Source organism: Electrophorus electricus, chromosome 7 (genome assembly GCF_013358815.1).
Source record: "Electrophorus electricus isolate fEleEle1 chromosome 7, fEleEle1.pri, whole genome shotgun sequence".
Lineage (NCBI taxonomy): Eukaryota > Metazoa > Chordata > Actinopteri > Gymnotiformes > Gymnotidae > Electrophorus > Electrophorus electricus.
In genome coordinates, this window is record NC_049541.1 from 26522962 (window position 1) to 26538486 (window position 15525).

Consider the following 15525-nt stretch of genomic DNA (forward strand, 5'->3'; position numbering starts at 1 on the left):
CAAGAGACAGCTGATTTAAATAGAAACAAGTAAGTGAAATTGAACAAAATATTTAAAAGATGAAATTAAAAAACACAAAAGTATAAAGTGCAAGTAATGGCAAAGCCTCTCAACTTACTGACCAGAGTCAGACTTCAAGCCAAATGTGATTTATATATATATATATATACATATATAGCATCTCCTATGATTTTTAACACTTACGATACCAGAGACAATTCTGCTGCCGTTTCAGCTCAGCTTTTAACGTATCACAACCCTGTAAATCTGATGTTGTGTTTCGCAGTTGCAGTTGAGTCAGAATATATCTTTTGTGTGAAAATGAAAGCGCTGGGTTCTGTACGAAAGATCAGAGCTTGTAGATTAATGGGGTAGACAAGGCGGGTGTGGGAGGGGGGGTTGTGTCTGGCAAGCGAGACAGCCTCCTCGTCACCAGAAGTCTGCAGCAAATGTCAACAGCCCAGTCAGACAAGACAGATCTGCTTCTTTTATTCCCGCTGTTCCCGTTGTCAGAGGGCACGCTTTAATTTACCGCCAGAGTGGAGCGCGCGCGCCCCACCGCTCGGCGACTCGGTTGCTGGCGCGTGCAGCGTGCAGCCCGATCACGGTGGCTCCCGCTCCTTTGTGATTGGCTGCACCTCGGGTTTGACTAGCCGCGGGGGTGCTGCTTGCGCTTGTGTCCGTTTGTGTGTGTGTGCGTCTGTGTATCTGATGCGTCGGCAGGACGAGGGAGACCGACAGGTGTGCGTGACGGGGCTTTCGTGCCGTTATTATGGACGATCAGACCATTCTGTCATTAACTATCACAAACAAGCAGCTCCCTGGTAGAAACAAAGTCCAACAACAAAACATGCAAATGCATATGGGGTGATACATCTATCAGCACATTATCGCGTACTAGTTTTTCAGGTATCTTTTTAAAGTCCTCACCTTTACTCAGTTGCATACGCAACGAATCCAGGTGAATAGAATGATGATTAGGATTAATTATATTATTAATTCAATAACTGCATTAGTCCTTCTTACAGTTGGTAACACCCTTTTACTGGAATGTCCTCATTCTTCTAAGATCTTTTATTTGAAAGCAGTTGAAGGGATATCTTTCTTTAAAGGTTCTAAAGACTTTTCCTATTTTGTTTTTTTAAACCAGTTTTATGAGCGGGTGCTACACACACACACACACACACACAAACATATATATATATATATATATATATATATATATATATATATATATATATATATATATATATATATATATATATATTTGGAAGACACAAACATTAACAACTTAAAAGCAGAGTTGTGGTGTGCACTGCAATACAATACTGTGGCCCACTCGGTACAGTGTGATATCAGTATATTCTGCTAAAAGTTCATTTTTTATTGATTTGTCTTTATATACATAAATACATATAAATATATATGTGAGGGTGGATTATAAAATAAAAAATGGTTTTATCTCCCCGGGGTTTTGTATAAGCCCGATTGACGCAGTCATGAGTTGCAACGTTTTGCAGTCTGTCTGCCTCATTAACTAACAATGGAAGGACTTCCAGAAATAGATCATGAAAAAGGAATGGTTTTTTGTGTGTGTGTTTTTTTTTTAAATAAATTGGTTTCAGGTTTCAGGCTTATTTTTTTATATCACAGTTTACTGTTGATGACATAGGGGATAAATACTTACTATTTAGACATTTAAAAAGAGTGAAATCTAATTTAGTACCATATAAGCCCCATGGTCGTTAGCCAGGAGCTGTCTCATCGCGAGTTTCCGCTGGATCCACTGGAAAATGTAATAAGCACCAGTTGACAGTGTGTTTTAAAATGCATACAGTACTCCATTTAAAGCTTTTTGGTGGGTATTAAAGTACTCCATGCCTGTAAAAATGTTATGGTGAAAATTTGTTGGCTATGTGACTTGATGGAACATTTATAATCGATAATTTAATTCAGAGAACTACACTTGTAAAAGCAAGTTGCTAGCCCAGCTGACTAAATACTACAATCAGTCCACTAGTGCCCATAGGCCTATGTATAGGTGGTCTACATAGGCTTTCAAATTATAAACACGATACACTGAATTGAAATGGATCATCTTTAGGCTTTCTGCAAGCATCACGGCACTTTTGCAAAATACCTTTTATAAAAATACGTTGTCTTCTCTTTTTCTTTCTGTCTTTTTCTTATATTACAAATGGGAGCATTTTGTGAACACTGGAGGAGCATAAACGAAGCAAGCTACAGTTCTCTCTTCGCCTGTGGGGGCGCCATCACCCTGCTTTCACATTCAAGTTCATCGGCATTGCCAAGAAATCAAACCGTTTGATCAAGAACATCGAGATTAAATTCCGACAGTGTACTTGATATTATCGACGTTGTCTAATCCAGACTTCTACTTCTCACTGTAATCAACAATTAAATGAACAAAATCTGACAGAGAACCAGAATAGTAATCAACTAGTTTTTTTTTAAAGACATAACGAATATAGTAAATGATCATTAAAATGTATAGTTCAAACAGGGAAAAAATAAATATTTAATGTGTAAGGAATCGGTTAATTCTACAAGAGCAATTTATATCAGGCATATTGTTTTACACATGAACACAAAATCAGAAAATTAACAGAACAGACGATAGAAGCATTAAGCTGGCAGAAGGACAACAAAAAAGAAAATATCTATGTCGAAGTTTATCGATGTATTATTTCTGTTCCTAATGTTAATAATAGCACATATTCAAAAAATATCACAGTTTAAAATAACTTGATAAAAGATGAAAGTAAAATACTTTGCTTGCATTCAGTGCGACGTAAATAAAAAACACGCGGTTACTAAACGAGGTTCAATCAATAACATATCCAAATACGTCTTTTTTTCCTTTTTTAAAGTTCCTTGAGCACATATATTTACCGAAATCAAATTTACGTTCCGGAAAAACAAAGTAATCCAGTCCGCATTTTACGCATTAAAGCTCTCGCCCAGCTCCCGTTCAATAACTCCGCTCCACCATTCGATAGCGCGGGCTGGTGTTCGATAAGTCCGCTCCGCGCTGCTGTTCGGTGAGCGAGGGCCTGTTCGATCACTCCGCTCCGGGTTTTCCGCCCCGTCCCCCCTCCCCCTCCCCCCCGCTGAACTCCAGCCCCTCGCGCTCTCTCTATCAGCCTCTCACTCCGTCTCAATATGTCTCAAGATGGCGGCCAATGCGGGATCGATGTTTCAATATTGGAAGCGCTTTGATTTACAGCAGCTGCAGGTTAGCCATTCTCGCCTAAGTTGCCCCGGTTCCGTAATGTGTTGAGCGTGGACCTCGCTCCGAGGTAGTTGTTTTGTGTGTTTCCGCGGCTGTTTAGCGATGTTTGGAGCGGCTTTCGGGACCTCTTCTCGCATTGATTAAAGTGGTTTTCTCGCTGATCGGAAATTGATCCTCTTTGTTCAATTCCCATCGATCAGCATCATGGCGCCCCGCTACCGCCGCAGGGAGACGGGGAATTGGGGCTTTTAGGGGGTCGGAAGTTGCACTAAGCGTAGATGTATACATTTATCTGACACAATGTCAACTTTGTCGGTCGTAATGGATGTTTATGATTGTGTTATGGTTGAATTATTTTTCGGCGAGTGAAGTGCGTTTGTGTCTCGCGCGACGTTGGTGGCGCTGTGGTAACGGTTATTAGCCGTTACACATTTAAATATACGCTGCTAGCCAGTTAGCTAGCTAGCTTAGCCAAGTTAACTCGTAAGTCTTCCTGAATGGACAACATTTCATAAAAGTTAGCAGCGTTAGTTTTTTGGTGTCTGTAGTGGTATGAGCATGGTTGGATAGATGGATGGTTAGTTAAAGCGGTTCGTTATGTTCTTGTCAGGTCACGATTTGGCTAGTTAGCTTAGCTGAACGACTTGGCTCTTCTAGAAGCTAGGTTAGGATAGCTAGCCTAGTTAGCTCACTAACGTTATTCTGCCGAGTTTTTCGTTTGCTAGCTAAATTTCGTTTTATGTAAGCACTTGCATACAATCTGTGGTTACAATTTCGTTAGCTAACAAGTCGACGAGCGTGATTTTAAACAAGAAAAGACAGAAGTGTTTGCCAACATTGCACCCGGTCAATAACAACATATTTAAAAACTGGTGGCGAGCGGTTTTATCTAACCTATTTTAGCTAATCTAGCTTGCCTAACAAGTTAATATTAACCGTAGCTAAAGTTTTTCTTACAGTTTGTAATAGCTAACCTAGTTGGCTGTTGCGTCAGACTTTACTGACTGGTTAAAGTTACTTCGGTTGTCGTTCCCCAGTGCACATATTCGTAGCTGGTAAGGTTACTTTAACTTTAAAGGTAGCTAACATAACTAACCTATCTTAGCTAGATCATAAGTAGTTGTCGTAAGAATAGTTAGCGATCCCACACATTAAACGACTTGTACGTCAGTGAGTCATATCAGTGGAAATGTGTGTTCGTGAGTTTTAATGGTGGTAAGCATAGTTGTACAGCTGGTCTGCTCATGGCAAAAGACCCACTTAGGCACTGCTGTAATGAGACGCTAGATTGCAGAGCTTTAGTGACTCTTTTGACTACCTAGCTCTAAGTTAACGCTACTTCTTTGATACGAAGTAATTTCACGAAAGGAAAGCAGTATTGTCGTGGTCTAAATGGTGTAAACATTTCAAAAACAAACAAAAATGAGCACGGGATTTCTAATGTGCGAAGGAGTCATTAAGTTAAAAAAAACAGTTTGTTGTCTTCTAGCTAGCTATCTCTCTTTCCTGGTTTTAAATATAGTGTTACAACTGTCACGTTTTCGTCAGTTTCTACATCTTTGATCTTAGGGGGTGTAAGTTTGTGTTTTGTCACTGAAGTTGTTATTCGCCACGGTTTCGTACTGACAAATCAACTAGCCACACGAACGGAGAAACGTGGTACTTAATTGTTTTTAATCATAAAACACATCTAGAATTTCCAGTCTGGCTGTAGAAATGTTGCTGACTTGGTAGCCTCCGGTTTCATGAAGCATAACCGCATTCATGCGCTTTTTTTGACAACTCGGTGGGGTGTCTGAATGCTCCATCACTGTAGCCCTCCTGAAGCGGGATACGGCTCAATTTGAGGTGATGGGCTACCGTTAGCACATTATATTCAGTTAGTGTGTGCCCGTTAAGGGAGTTGATCTTTGACAGCGCCACAATACAATCATATAATATCTCAAAAATTGACAGCCAGTATCACACTATCAGCAAAATACTCGGCATTGCATGTTTTCGACGTCTAAATTCTTAAATGATCTATTCATATTTTTTGGGTCGCTGGGACACCTAATCCATGGAACCAGTCGTTTAATAGTTATTTATACGGAGTGTCGACTGACAAATCGAGCTTTAAATTAAGATACATGATCATTGGTACATTTAATTTTGATGGCTAACATATTAACATTTTAACGCAACCAACTTTACAGAAACAGCATGGATACATAGCTACAGCCCCGTAAAATTTCGAATGCAGAGCTATAGACTACTCTAGTTGATTTTTGTATCTTTATCGTCTTTGATTCGGGGTGATTTAAAGAATCCCATAACATAATTGTACCTTTCTACTCGTGTTTAACTGGGGCGAATCTGCTACTATTCACTCTTTCGGAGATTGACTGTCGGCGTGCAACCAAGGAATTAAATATGCATCGCATAAGTTGATGAGTGCTCCTTGGTAATTATTGCAAAGGCCTATCAAAAGCTGTTAGTAAAGACAGTAAATCTGAACCCGCGGAGGCCGCTGGGTATGTCTGGAGGATAGGAACCAGCCAGGGCTGCACACTCGCTGTCTATTATTGATGACAACTTATTTACTTTGCCTCCCACAGAATGGTTCCTGGAGCATTGCCATTTGAACAGAATCTTAAACCACAATCTTGAGTATTTGGTCTTGTCAGGTCGTTTTATAAACTTGTTACCTCTCACAGAAAAAGACAAGCTGCTTCACTGCTGACCTTAAAAACACAGATGGCAGTGCATGCTGTCAGAGCTTCATTAGGAATCTCAGCCCTTTTTATGTATACCATTAGCTAGTTTCTAGGCACACTGTTTTGAAGATGCATTAAAACTGGCCAGCAAACAATTTGTCCTGTAGGTGGCGCTAGCGAACATCTGCAGCTTGGAGCCAACAAGTCTCGTGTTTTTCAGAATCTCTGCTAAAAGTCCCTTTTTGCTGCTTGATGCTAAACGTGTAATGGGAATGCATCGGGTGCTGTCATTTAAATGCAGAATGCAGTCCCAAAATCAGGTGCCACAAAGCTTAGAGAGGTCTTCAGGGATCCCCTGTCAGTCTTTGGGGATCTCCTTGCCAGTTAAAATTTGTTGTGTACCATTTCCTCACAGGAAAGGCAGATGCAACATCCTACTGCTCCTGCATACCTAGCTGAGGTGTGTTTGGAGACAGAACACAATAAAAATGTGGACAGGTTGAGGATCCATCGTTTTGTATGGCTTCCAGCTCCATGCAAGCTAATGTCCACTGCGTTGCTAGCTTTTGTAAGGCAGACTTCCAAAACCTGTTGATTGGGGAGGAAAAAAAAGATCCCTTCATGAGTAACATTTACCTGATGCTTTTATCCAAAGTGACACAATTATGACTGAGTACAACTTGAGAAATTGTGGGTTAAGGGCCTTGCTCAGGGGCCCAACTGGCAACTTGGCAGAGGTGGGGCTTGAACCACCAACCCCCTGTTGCAAGTCAAGTACCTTAACCACTGAGCCACTGAGAAGTTTTAACTTAAAATGCTATGCGTCTTTCATGTGACATGTTTTGTTAGAAATGTTTTTGTGATTTCGGTATACTCAGTACTATCAGTAGTCCAGATATTTTAAGTAATTGGAGTGTCCATATCCTGTGACATACCAAAGTCTTCACTAACATTTCTAACATTAATTTGAGGCTGCTCACCTATTCACGTTGATTGTAAGCTAATAATTAAGGAAGATCTCTGCTTGAGTTCAACCTGTAAACTTATTAACTACATTATTGTCCCTGTGTGACATCAGAAAAAACCTGATATATGACTTGTTTTAAGGAAAGTTCACTCCTTTTGGGGGATGCAATACTTTGGTGTGGTTGCTGTTATATAGAACCATGGTAAGTGTGCTGTTGTCTAGGTCAATGTGCAGCGTTTAACATGCAGTGAGACTAGGATGCTAATTCAAATACTTTGCTTGCAACGGCCAGGGGAAACAAAAAACTTCTGGAATGAGGTTACCAAACGGAATGTCTGTTCTGCTGAAAGAACCTAAGCTGTTGTATTTTATTTTGTACGGTTGTCTACTCATATGCATTTCTCAGCACATGTATGAGTCCCGTCCAGCTCCAGAAGCAGTGGGTGTTGCTTTTAAACTAAAGACTACCTCCAGTGGATCATGGGGTATGAAAAAAGCTGGTTAGATATTGAAGGATAACTGGTAGCTAAACCCTTGTTTTTAGTACTGTGTATATAAATGTTGAACAATAATCCATGCATTGTAGATGTTTTCTTTACATTTCTAAGATTCTACTGTGGGATTTTTCCCCCTGATTTTTACTGTCATAAATGTTTTTTTAAAAAATGTTTAATCAGGAACTTGAGAGTTCCACCCATGATCTGCCCCCCATGATCATTTTGAGATGAAAACCACCTGCTGGTGCCTGAAACACCTTTGTTTTTAATGGCACCACATGAAGCTGGCGGGTCAAAGATGGTGGGTATTTCATTGGTGCTCAGCATTGAAGAGAATGCAGGACTTGTGTGAAAATAGGGCCACTCTAAGCATCTGAGGCCATTTACAGTTCCCGTAGAAACATCCTTATTAAAATCCAGAAGGATTCCTGTTTGTGTCCAGTCAGTGGGGACTCCAATTTGGCTTGTTGAAAGGCTCCAACGATTGGGGGAGGGTGGGGGTCACTGTAGCAACCAGCCTTGTGTAACAGACATGGCGGTTTAGTTACATCTGCGCTTCATCTCAACCCCACCTGACCCGTGCCTGTGTGTGTCCCGTTAATGCGGGTGAAGCCGTGCTCTATTTAAAAACTCCTCACGCCACACACTCGTTCGGGGGATCCCGCCACATGCCCTGACGAAGGCTAGCCGGGGAAGCGCTCCCCTTTGTTGACATGGCCCCGTTAATATGAGACATGGTTTGGTCCGTGCATTCTTTCCTTCCCTGCCTCACGTAATAAGGTCGGCTTTGCGACTGGGAACTCTAAACAGCATTCCGTCACAGGATTTTGAATGGGATTTGTACGCCGAGACAAATGCTCAGACTCTTCCATCAGGGATCGTCTGTTTCAGCTTCCAAAAGGCTGATGGTTTATGAGCCATGCTTAAACGCTTTATAATCCAGTGAGCCATTGATTGCACAGATGGGGTTGGTTTGCAGGATTTATAGGACCATTTCTTTGCCTGTTTAGCTTCTTTTCCCCCCCCTTTCCAATAACTTCTGTTGTGGATCACTGTGAAGGAGCACTGGGCAGCTGGTTCTGTTTGAGCCACATCTCTGCTCAGGTTCATTTTGAGGGTCTGGTTTGCACACTCAGTCCCAGCAGTCTCTACCACACTAACCCAAAGGCCTCCAGTGTCCTTATTGAAGTTCCTGTAGCCTAAGCATCACACCAGAAGACTTGATATTCCAAAAGACACGTCCTTATCCTATTTACTATTTCTTTGTATGACTAAATTGTACGGCAAATATTTTGAGCAGCCATTGTAAATTAAGTGGTGTTTGAAAACCTTCCTAGACAATCCTACAGTAGTTGAGGTGACCCAGCTGCAAAAGATGACATGGAGCACTGTAAATGTCATTAAAATGTAATCTGTGGTATGGAGCACTTTCCAAAAGTGTGGCTGTTTTGACCTGTGCTGTGGGCCTACGTCTTAGCCAGGTCTTTACATGTGAACTCATGCCCTTGCACCATATTGTGGGCGACATCAGCAGGGAAAACCTCTTGGCTGACTTAAAATCTTTGGTACAAAATGACTGCAAGCGGAGTGGAACGGTTGGAGGAAAAGAAAGTGCCGTGTCTGTAATCTTGCAGACGTTTCTGTGAAGAGGGGCAGAAGCACTAATGGCTGATTCCTGTTCTCTTCCTGTCTTATTCTCTGAAGCTGGAGACAGTTCAGCAAGCTGGTATAACCATATGGTGAAATATCTGGAGTTCTTGTAAAAACCTCAAACTCTGCCCTCTGTGGTTGTCATGGACGTCATTTTCACCCCTTTTATACACCTGGGGCTGTTTATAGCCTGCGGTTTTACATTAAGGAAATCTTGAGTTCTTTTCGTGCTGATATTGCAGCAAAAGGAGAACTGACCCAGGATTTTGCAAAGTTCTTTAACACCAAAATAAAAAGGGCCAAAAGATTTGCAGAATGAGTATCAGTACGAAGGTAGTAAAAAGTAAAACCAGTGAATAAAGATGGCACCATGCTTAGTGGAGAAGACAAGTGTGGTGTCTAGAGGGTTGGGGACACTCCTTGGCTGACCCGCTGTGGCCCCCAGAGTTACTGTGCAGTTATATTTGTGCACCTGCGTTTCAGCACTCTGGTGGTATTTTTACCCCTCTGTTGCTACACTCTGTGTGCAAGCCTGATGTGGTTGCGTCATGCGTCGCATGCTGCCTGGGGACCGCGTGGCAGGTCCTGAATCAGCGACAAAAGGGACTTGTATTCCCACAACTTTTTTTTTTTTTAGTGGTAGTAGTTTATTCAGTTTCCATTTTAAGGATAGGACATTTTTGGCAAGCTCAGTTCCTGATCAGGTCCCTGTGCGCACTCATCTCTGGTGACTTAAATGTCCCTTGTATGAACTGCCCTAACTATCCAGCGTCTCAAAAGTTCCCACTAGCCCGCAAAAACATGCCAAGTTTTTCCTTTGCACGGTGGTGGGATTTTCATTTTTTTAAACAAACGTGAAACACACTCCGTGCTTGAAAAATAGTCTACATGCTCAGTATCTACTTTTATGGTTCCATTTAATCACTGGTTTTTTATTTCATCTGATGCATCCCTAGAGCCCACTCAAAATGATGCAGAGATATTCCATTGACTCATTCCTTCCTCTGAGTGCATCTGTCCCCACAGTGATGGTAGACTCTCGGAACGTGCTAGCCATGTGCTCTTTCCCCCATGTGCTGTATTTCCTGCTTAGCTGCCCCCCGTCTCCTTGTTGTCTCGTCCAAGAACCTGAGGCTGAATCACCAGGCTCTAAATGCGAGGGGAGTCTCTGTGTGGCCTCGTCGATGAATAAACCGGCTGCTCTGTCTCGGACACTCTCCTGCCCTCCCCAAGCACTTTATCTAAATATAGCAAAGTTTTCAGTGCAGCAGCTTGCACTGGAGCAGGAGTCCGGGCACCTGCACCCCTCACCTATGCCTCGCCTGTTACCCTGCCCATCTCCTCATATCTATGGAGGTGAAGGCCTCTGTTCTGGCACTCTTGGTCCTGTGAAAGCTTCTCCATGGTCTGTGAATGTGTCTGAATAACACATTCAGCTTGAGTACGTGTTTCCGAAAGAGGAGTGGGTGGGTGTGTGTTTCTACTCTGCCTCATCTTCTAAAATTGTCTTGGTGATGGATTCCTCAAGGAACATCAAAGAAGCGTGTCCAGATCTTTTTATTTAACATGAAGCTGTGCTTTCTAATGAGTTGTTCATTTTGAAGTAACAGCTGCTTACTTTAGTATGCTTCAGCAGAGCATTAAACTCTTTAAAATCATACACACTCTGGAATTAAATGCCCTTTAGAAATATAGGTTTGAGAGCAAGTGAGAGGCACCCTGTAAACATTTACTCAGAGTTATTCAAAAGGGCTCCCTGGCTCCTTTTTCTTTTTTCTTTTCTTTTTGGGTGGTGTTATTTTTTTAGATTGGCTTTATGACCACCCCAAGTGGGCCACGCTCCACTGAGCAGCCTTGGCCCAGTTACCCAGCCAGTCATATTTGCCAGCTTGGCGAAAACACTTACTCCACCACAGAGAAGCCAACGGGTTCAGCTTCCCCTGGTCCTTCCCCCTCCCCTCTGCCCTGAATGTTTCCTTCCCTAATTGGGGTGTAAGCGGAGTTGGTCAGTATGTACGTAGAGTCGGTCAGTACAGGTTACGGCGTACTCTTTTCCCAGCTTTCCCCTAGGCTTGCTTGGTTAAAATACAATTTTTTATTCCCTGGCCAGAGCACTTTGGTTTGTTGTTTTACCCTCAGTGGTAGTTCTGTTGTAGCGGTGGGCCGCTCGCTCAGAGCGGAGAGCTTGAGTCTCTGACAGCTGTTAATTTGAAGGCAGCTTGTCTGCAGGAGGTATCGAAGCCTCTGCCGGTGGGAAATGGTGGTAGCTTGTGTGCGCGGGGTAGTTTGCTGCGTCTCGTTGAAGAGAAGGGCAAATGACACGTTGCGGCTTGTGTGTTCTTTTCCTGCTTCTGTGCAGCTGCTGCCACATCTGGAAGTGGTTGGAGGGCAGGGGGCTGGGGTGAGGTGGGAGGGGGGAATATGCAAGAACCTGAAATTACTTAAGAATTGTGAGCTGCCCTGAGGGGGAAAAGTGTTCCACCACTCCATCTGCCCTCCATCCCCCCCCCCCCCCCCCCCCCCCAAGGCTCACAGGTCTAAATTGTCGGCATCTCTGTCTCAATTCCTGAGCCATCACTATTCAGGTATTGAATTACGATCCTGGTGTCCGCTAACAGTTTGCGTGAGGAACAATGACGCAGGTCCACCAGAGCACGTCTCTCCTGGTTGTCCCTGAGCCTGTTAGCCAGAGCGAGGGAACATGTGACTTGGAGCAGGTAACGAGTGTGATCACAGACCTCCTAGCTCCTGTTCAGTGCTCTGCCCTTCTGCTTCAGCCTCTGTTTGTGGGCTCACTGTGCGGATGCCTCCTCAACGGCCACTGGACAGGAAGAGAGATTTTCTTACGTTCACGTGGTTAGTTCACCCCAAGTCTTGCTTAAAAGTGATCCAAAAATGTCTAGTTTTTCCTGCGTTGTATCACGCTTTGATGCACGGATGAGGCCAGGGCTGTGCGGATTTTCTGACTTTCTTTACCTCTCCCCTCCGCCCTGGCTCCCGTACCACAGGTGCTTCACTCATGCCTAAGGCAGCGTGGAGAAGAGTGCCTACTGTGCTATTATTGGTTTGCGTTGTACACAAGTGTGGTTTTGGGTGGGGGCGAGGGGGTTTCTCTTCCTGGTAGGGGGCGTTGTTGAATGTTTCAGGAAGTAGGTGGCATCTTTCTTGGGTGAGGTTTTGCGGCATGTTTGAGGAGGGTGCTCCTATTGGAGAGCTGGCAGTGGACAGGCTTCCTGCTAACACCGACTGATGGTGCTGGGTGGAGAAGTGCAGTGCGGTAAGATGGTGAGATGTGACTTATTCTGATGCTGAACCTTACTTAGGTGGTTAAACTGGATCTTCATAATGCTTAACAATGGATAGCATTGTAAGAATTTGCCCATACATGAATGTCTCATTTAGAATTGATCTGGATACTTTCCCAGAGACTGATTAAACCATGTCCTGGGCTATGTTGAATCACACTGTAAATTGCGAATCTCCTTGTAAAATCTTCATGGTGCCCAGGTTTAAGCCCTGTCCAATAAACCTTGCCTTTCAGTTTTCTGTTGGGAGAAGGTGGGGTGTTAAAAGTGCAGAGAGGTGTGTGTGCGCTTGGCCCTGGGGCTGGGAGCTGTGTGGGAGCTGTCTGCTCAGCCTGCCCTACCCCTCTGCCCTACTGCTACTATACCAGTACACGCTATAAAAGTTTTGTTGTCAGCCTGCTAAATTTAAGATCCAAAACACTTACTTCAGCGGAAAATAAACAATTTAATAAATAACTTGGGCTGTGTGTTTCTTTAGGCAAAAGAATAGAGCTTGCATTGACGCAGGTCAGCTTTTGTCAGATTTCAGGATGCTGTTGTGGTCGACGGCAGTATCTGAGACAGTCACACACAGACAGAAGAGCAAGGTCATCTGATTGCTCTTTGAGTTTCTGACTTGGAACACAGTTCTCTTTTATCAGCCACTCTGCATGGTCGACCAGTGTCTTGAAGTGTTTATGTAAAGTGCAGGAGCATTAAGTGTGAACTGGTTGAGAGCTCTCGCTTTTACAGTAAAAGCAGTGATGAAGTCCAGTAGTTGCAGAGCGACAATGGGTTGCATGAGAGAATTTATTTTACCTGTTCTGCTTTCTCTCAAAGTCCCCTTTCCCGTGTCTGTGTGTGCGCCTTTGCATGTGTGCTTGTTCATTTGCTGAAAGTGACCCTCTGACCTAACCCCGCTGTCTTTGTAGCTGAACAAAGCTTCACTCACAGCAGCCGAGGGGTCACTTCACCAAGCGTCATGTCTCACCTGCAGACGCACACAAAGACTCTGATTTTGTTCCTTTCCTTTTGCTATTCTTACAGTACGAAAACATCGAGGTTAATGACCGCCCACCCTGAGCAGATAAAGGCCGTGCTGCCTCAGGCTGAAGCAGCGTTGGTATTCAGGAGCTCTCCTCATGTGCTCTGATCGGCCTCTGCTGCTAGCTGAAGGGCTTTCAGTCCAGGCTCTGGGTCATCGCACCCTCTCGAGGCAGTCGGAGTGCCAATGGAGTGGGTGGAACTCGGGCACAAGGGACACGCCTTGCGCATTCACATGTGCATCGTCAGCGTGAAGGAGCTTTGACTTAAATCTACTTGTTCTGGTTCCTTCCCATTTTAAAGGAATCGTCTTAGTGTGGTAGTGAAGAATTGATTGTGTGGTAAAAAGAAAATGAATTAGTAAGATTTCATCTCTTTTAAAAGATGATTACACTGAAAGCAGAAGTTTGATGGAATGTGGCAGCAGGGCTACTGACGTACCTGACACTGACGTGTGTGTTTGTGTGTGTGTGTGTGTGTGTGTGTGTGTGTGTGTGTGTGTGTGTGTGTTTGTGTGTGTGTAATGAGATTAGAGTTTCCAGAGAAACAACGTTTCGGACAGAAGTTCATCAGCTGTGCAAGAAAGGAACCAGTTTATATATTTAAAAAAAAACATAATCTCTCGTTTAGAATGTACAGGAGTACATTGCAATCTATTCAAGCAGTCTCTCTCTCTGTGTCTCTCTCTCTCTCTCTCTCTCTCGCTCGCACACACACACACACACACACACACACACACACACACACACACACACACACACACACACACCTGCACATTTACAAACTCCAGCAATGCTTTTGGGTGAGTGTCCCCAACAATGCCACTACCACGTCAGAGCGCCTGCTGTGTGGAGATTGGTTCATCACATGAATCCTGTCCCATCAGCAGTGGTCCTGTGGTCAGGAACTGACCAGTGTCCGGTGCAGTAGAGGCATCAGTTGGGCTGCAGTGTGTAACCGTGCACCTCTGAACACCGCCCCCCCCCCCCGAGAGCCGTGGAACAAAAGTGGACGCTGAGGGGCGGGTCAGGGCAGGTGTTTTAATAACCACCCTGTAGAGGGCATTTGTCAGTTTCTCCTTGCCCCCGACTCTGGCGCCTCTCTCTTTTCATCGATGGCCACAGCGGTGTAGAGGCCAGGTAACCATGTGTGTTGGCACTGGGTATGAGCTGGTGCAGTACCTGTGCCCTCGCCCCCGTCCGGGGCTGATGTGTTGGATACTCAGGAGTGGAGCTGCCTCCCTGCTCCAGCAGCCTGCTTTTACTGCGGGGCAGCAGGTGCTCCTCTCCTCCGTCTGTTTCTGGGTGCACCTTATTAACTAGGCTAGTAATGTCACATGCTCCAGTGGGAGACGGGGGGTGGGGGGGTGTTCATCCACCCTCTCATTATTCATATGTTCATTCTGCCATTTTCCATTCTGTATGCAGCACGGTTCCTGGTTTCAGCATGAATCTCCAGCCAGCTGGCCATGCCCCCAAAAGGGCGGAGTCAATGCCTACCTTAGTTGAGCATGTTTGGCCTCATCGTGTTTGTGTGTGTGTGTGAGATCATATTAGAGTTCATGAAAAGAGTGTAGATAGAGCTAAGGTATGTTAACACCTCTCTCCATAGGTTCTCAGCAAAATATTAAGCATTGCTTTTTGTTCATCCCTATGACCAACCTGTGGAGGCAGCAAGAAAATCCCTGTTGATTTCGTCCCTGAGCTCTCTGCATTAACCTCCTTTCCCTAGCTACAGACACACCAGGAAGGTTTTCCACGTTGTGCTCTTTTGCTGTCGCCGTTCTGTGTGATGGCCCACCGTAAGCTGGAGCTTTAAGTGCGCTGCCGGCACAGCTGAAGTCTCTGGTGAGGGTTTCCGTCACTTAGGCTCTCCGTGCTCCTTGGCCTGCCTCTACTGGACAGCTCCACAGTGCCGAGAGCGGCATCAGGCAGGGAGGTAGCGCCGACACTTGGCTGAACTGAAGCTCAGCTCTCTTTGTGGTTATTAATAGTGACCTTAGCTTTCAGGAGCCCCAGAAATGAGCTCCAGATGTGGGGAAGTGGGAATTTGTGCAGACTTGAACAGCTTGAGTGCAGAGAAAGGAAAGGAAAGATTCATGTACTTTGTGTTTTTTTTTTTTTCTCCCTCTCTC

The 15525-nt window shown here is 44.3% G+C and overlaps 1 protein-coding gene across 1 annotated transcript in view; it reads left to right on the forward strand.

The window, feature by feature from the left end:
• Nucleotides 1–3155: 3155 nt before the first annotated feature.
• Nucleotides 3156–15525, forward strand: part of cux1b (cut-like homeobox 1b) — a 98527-nt gene continuing 86157 nt past the window's right edge. Inside the window, exon 1 of the mRNA XM_027019105.2 lies at nucleotides 3156–3256. Within this exon, the coding sequence (XP_026874906.2) occupies nucleotides 3194–3256 (63 nt within the window). The 5' untranslated portion in view covers nucleotides 3156–3193. The remainder of the gene's footprint in view (nucleotides 3257–15525) is intronic.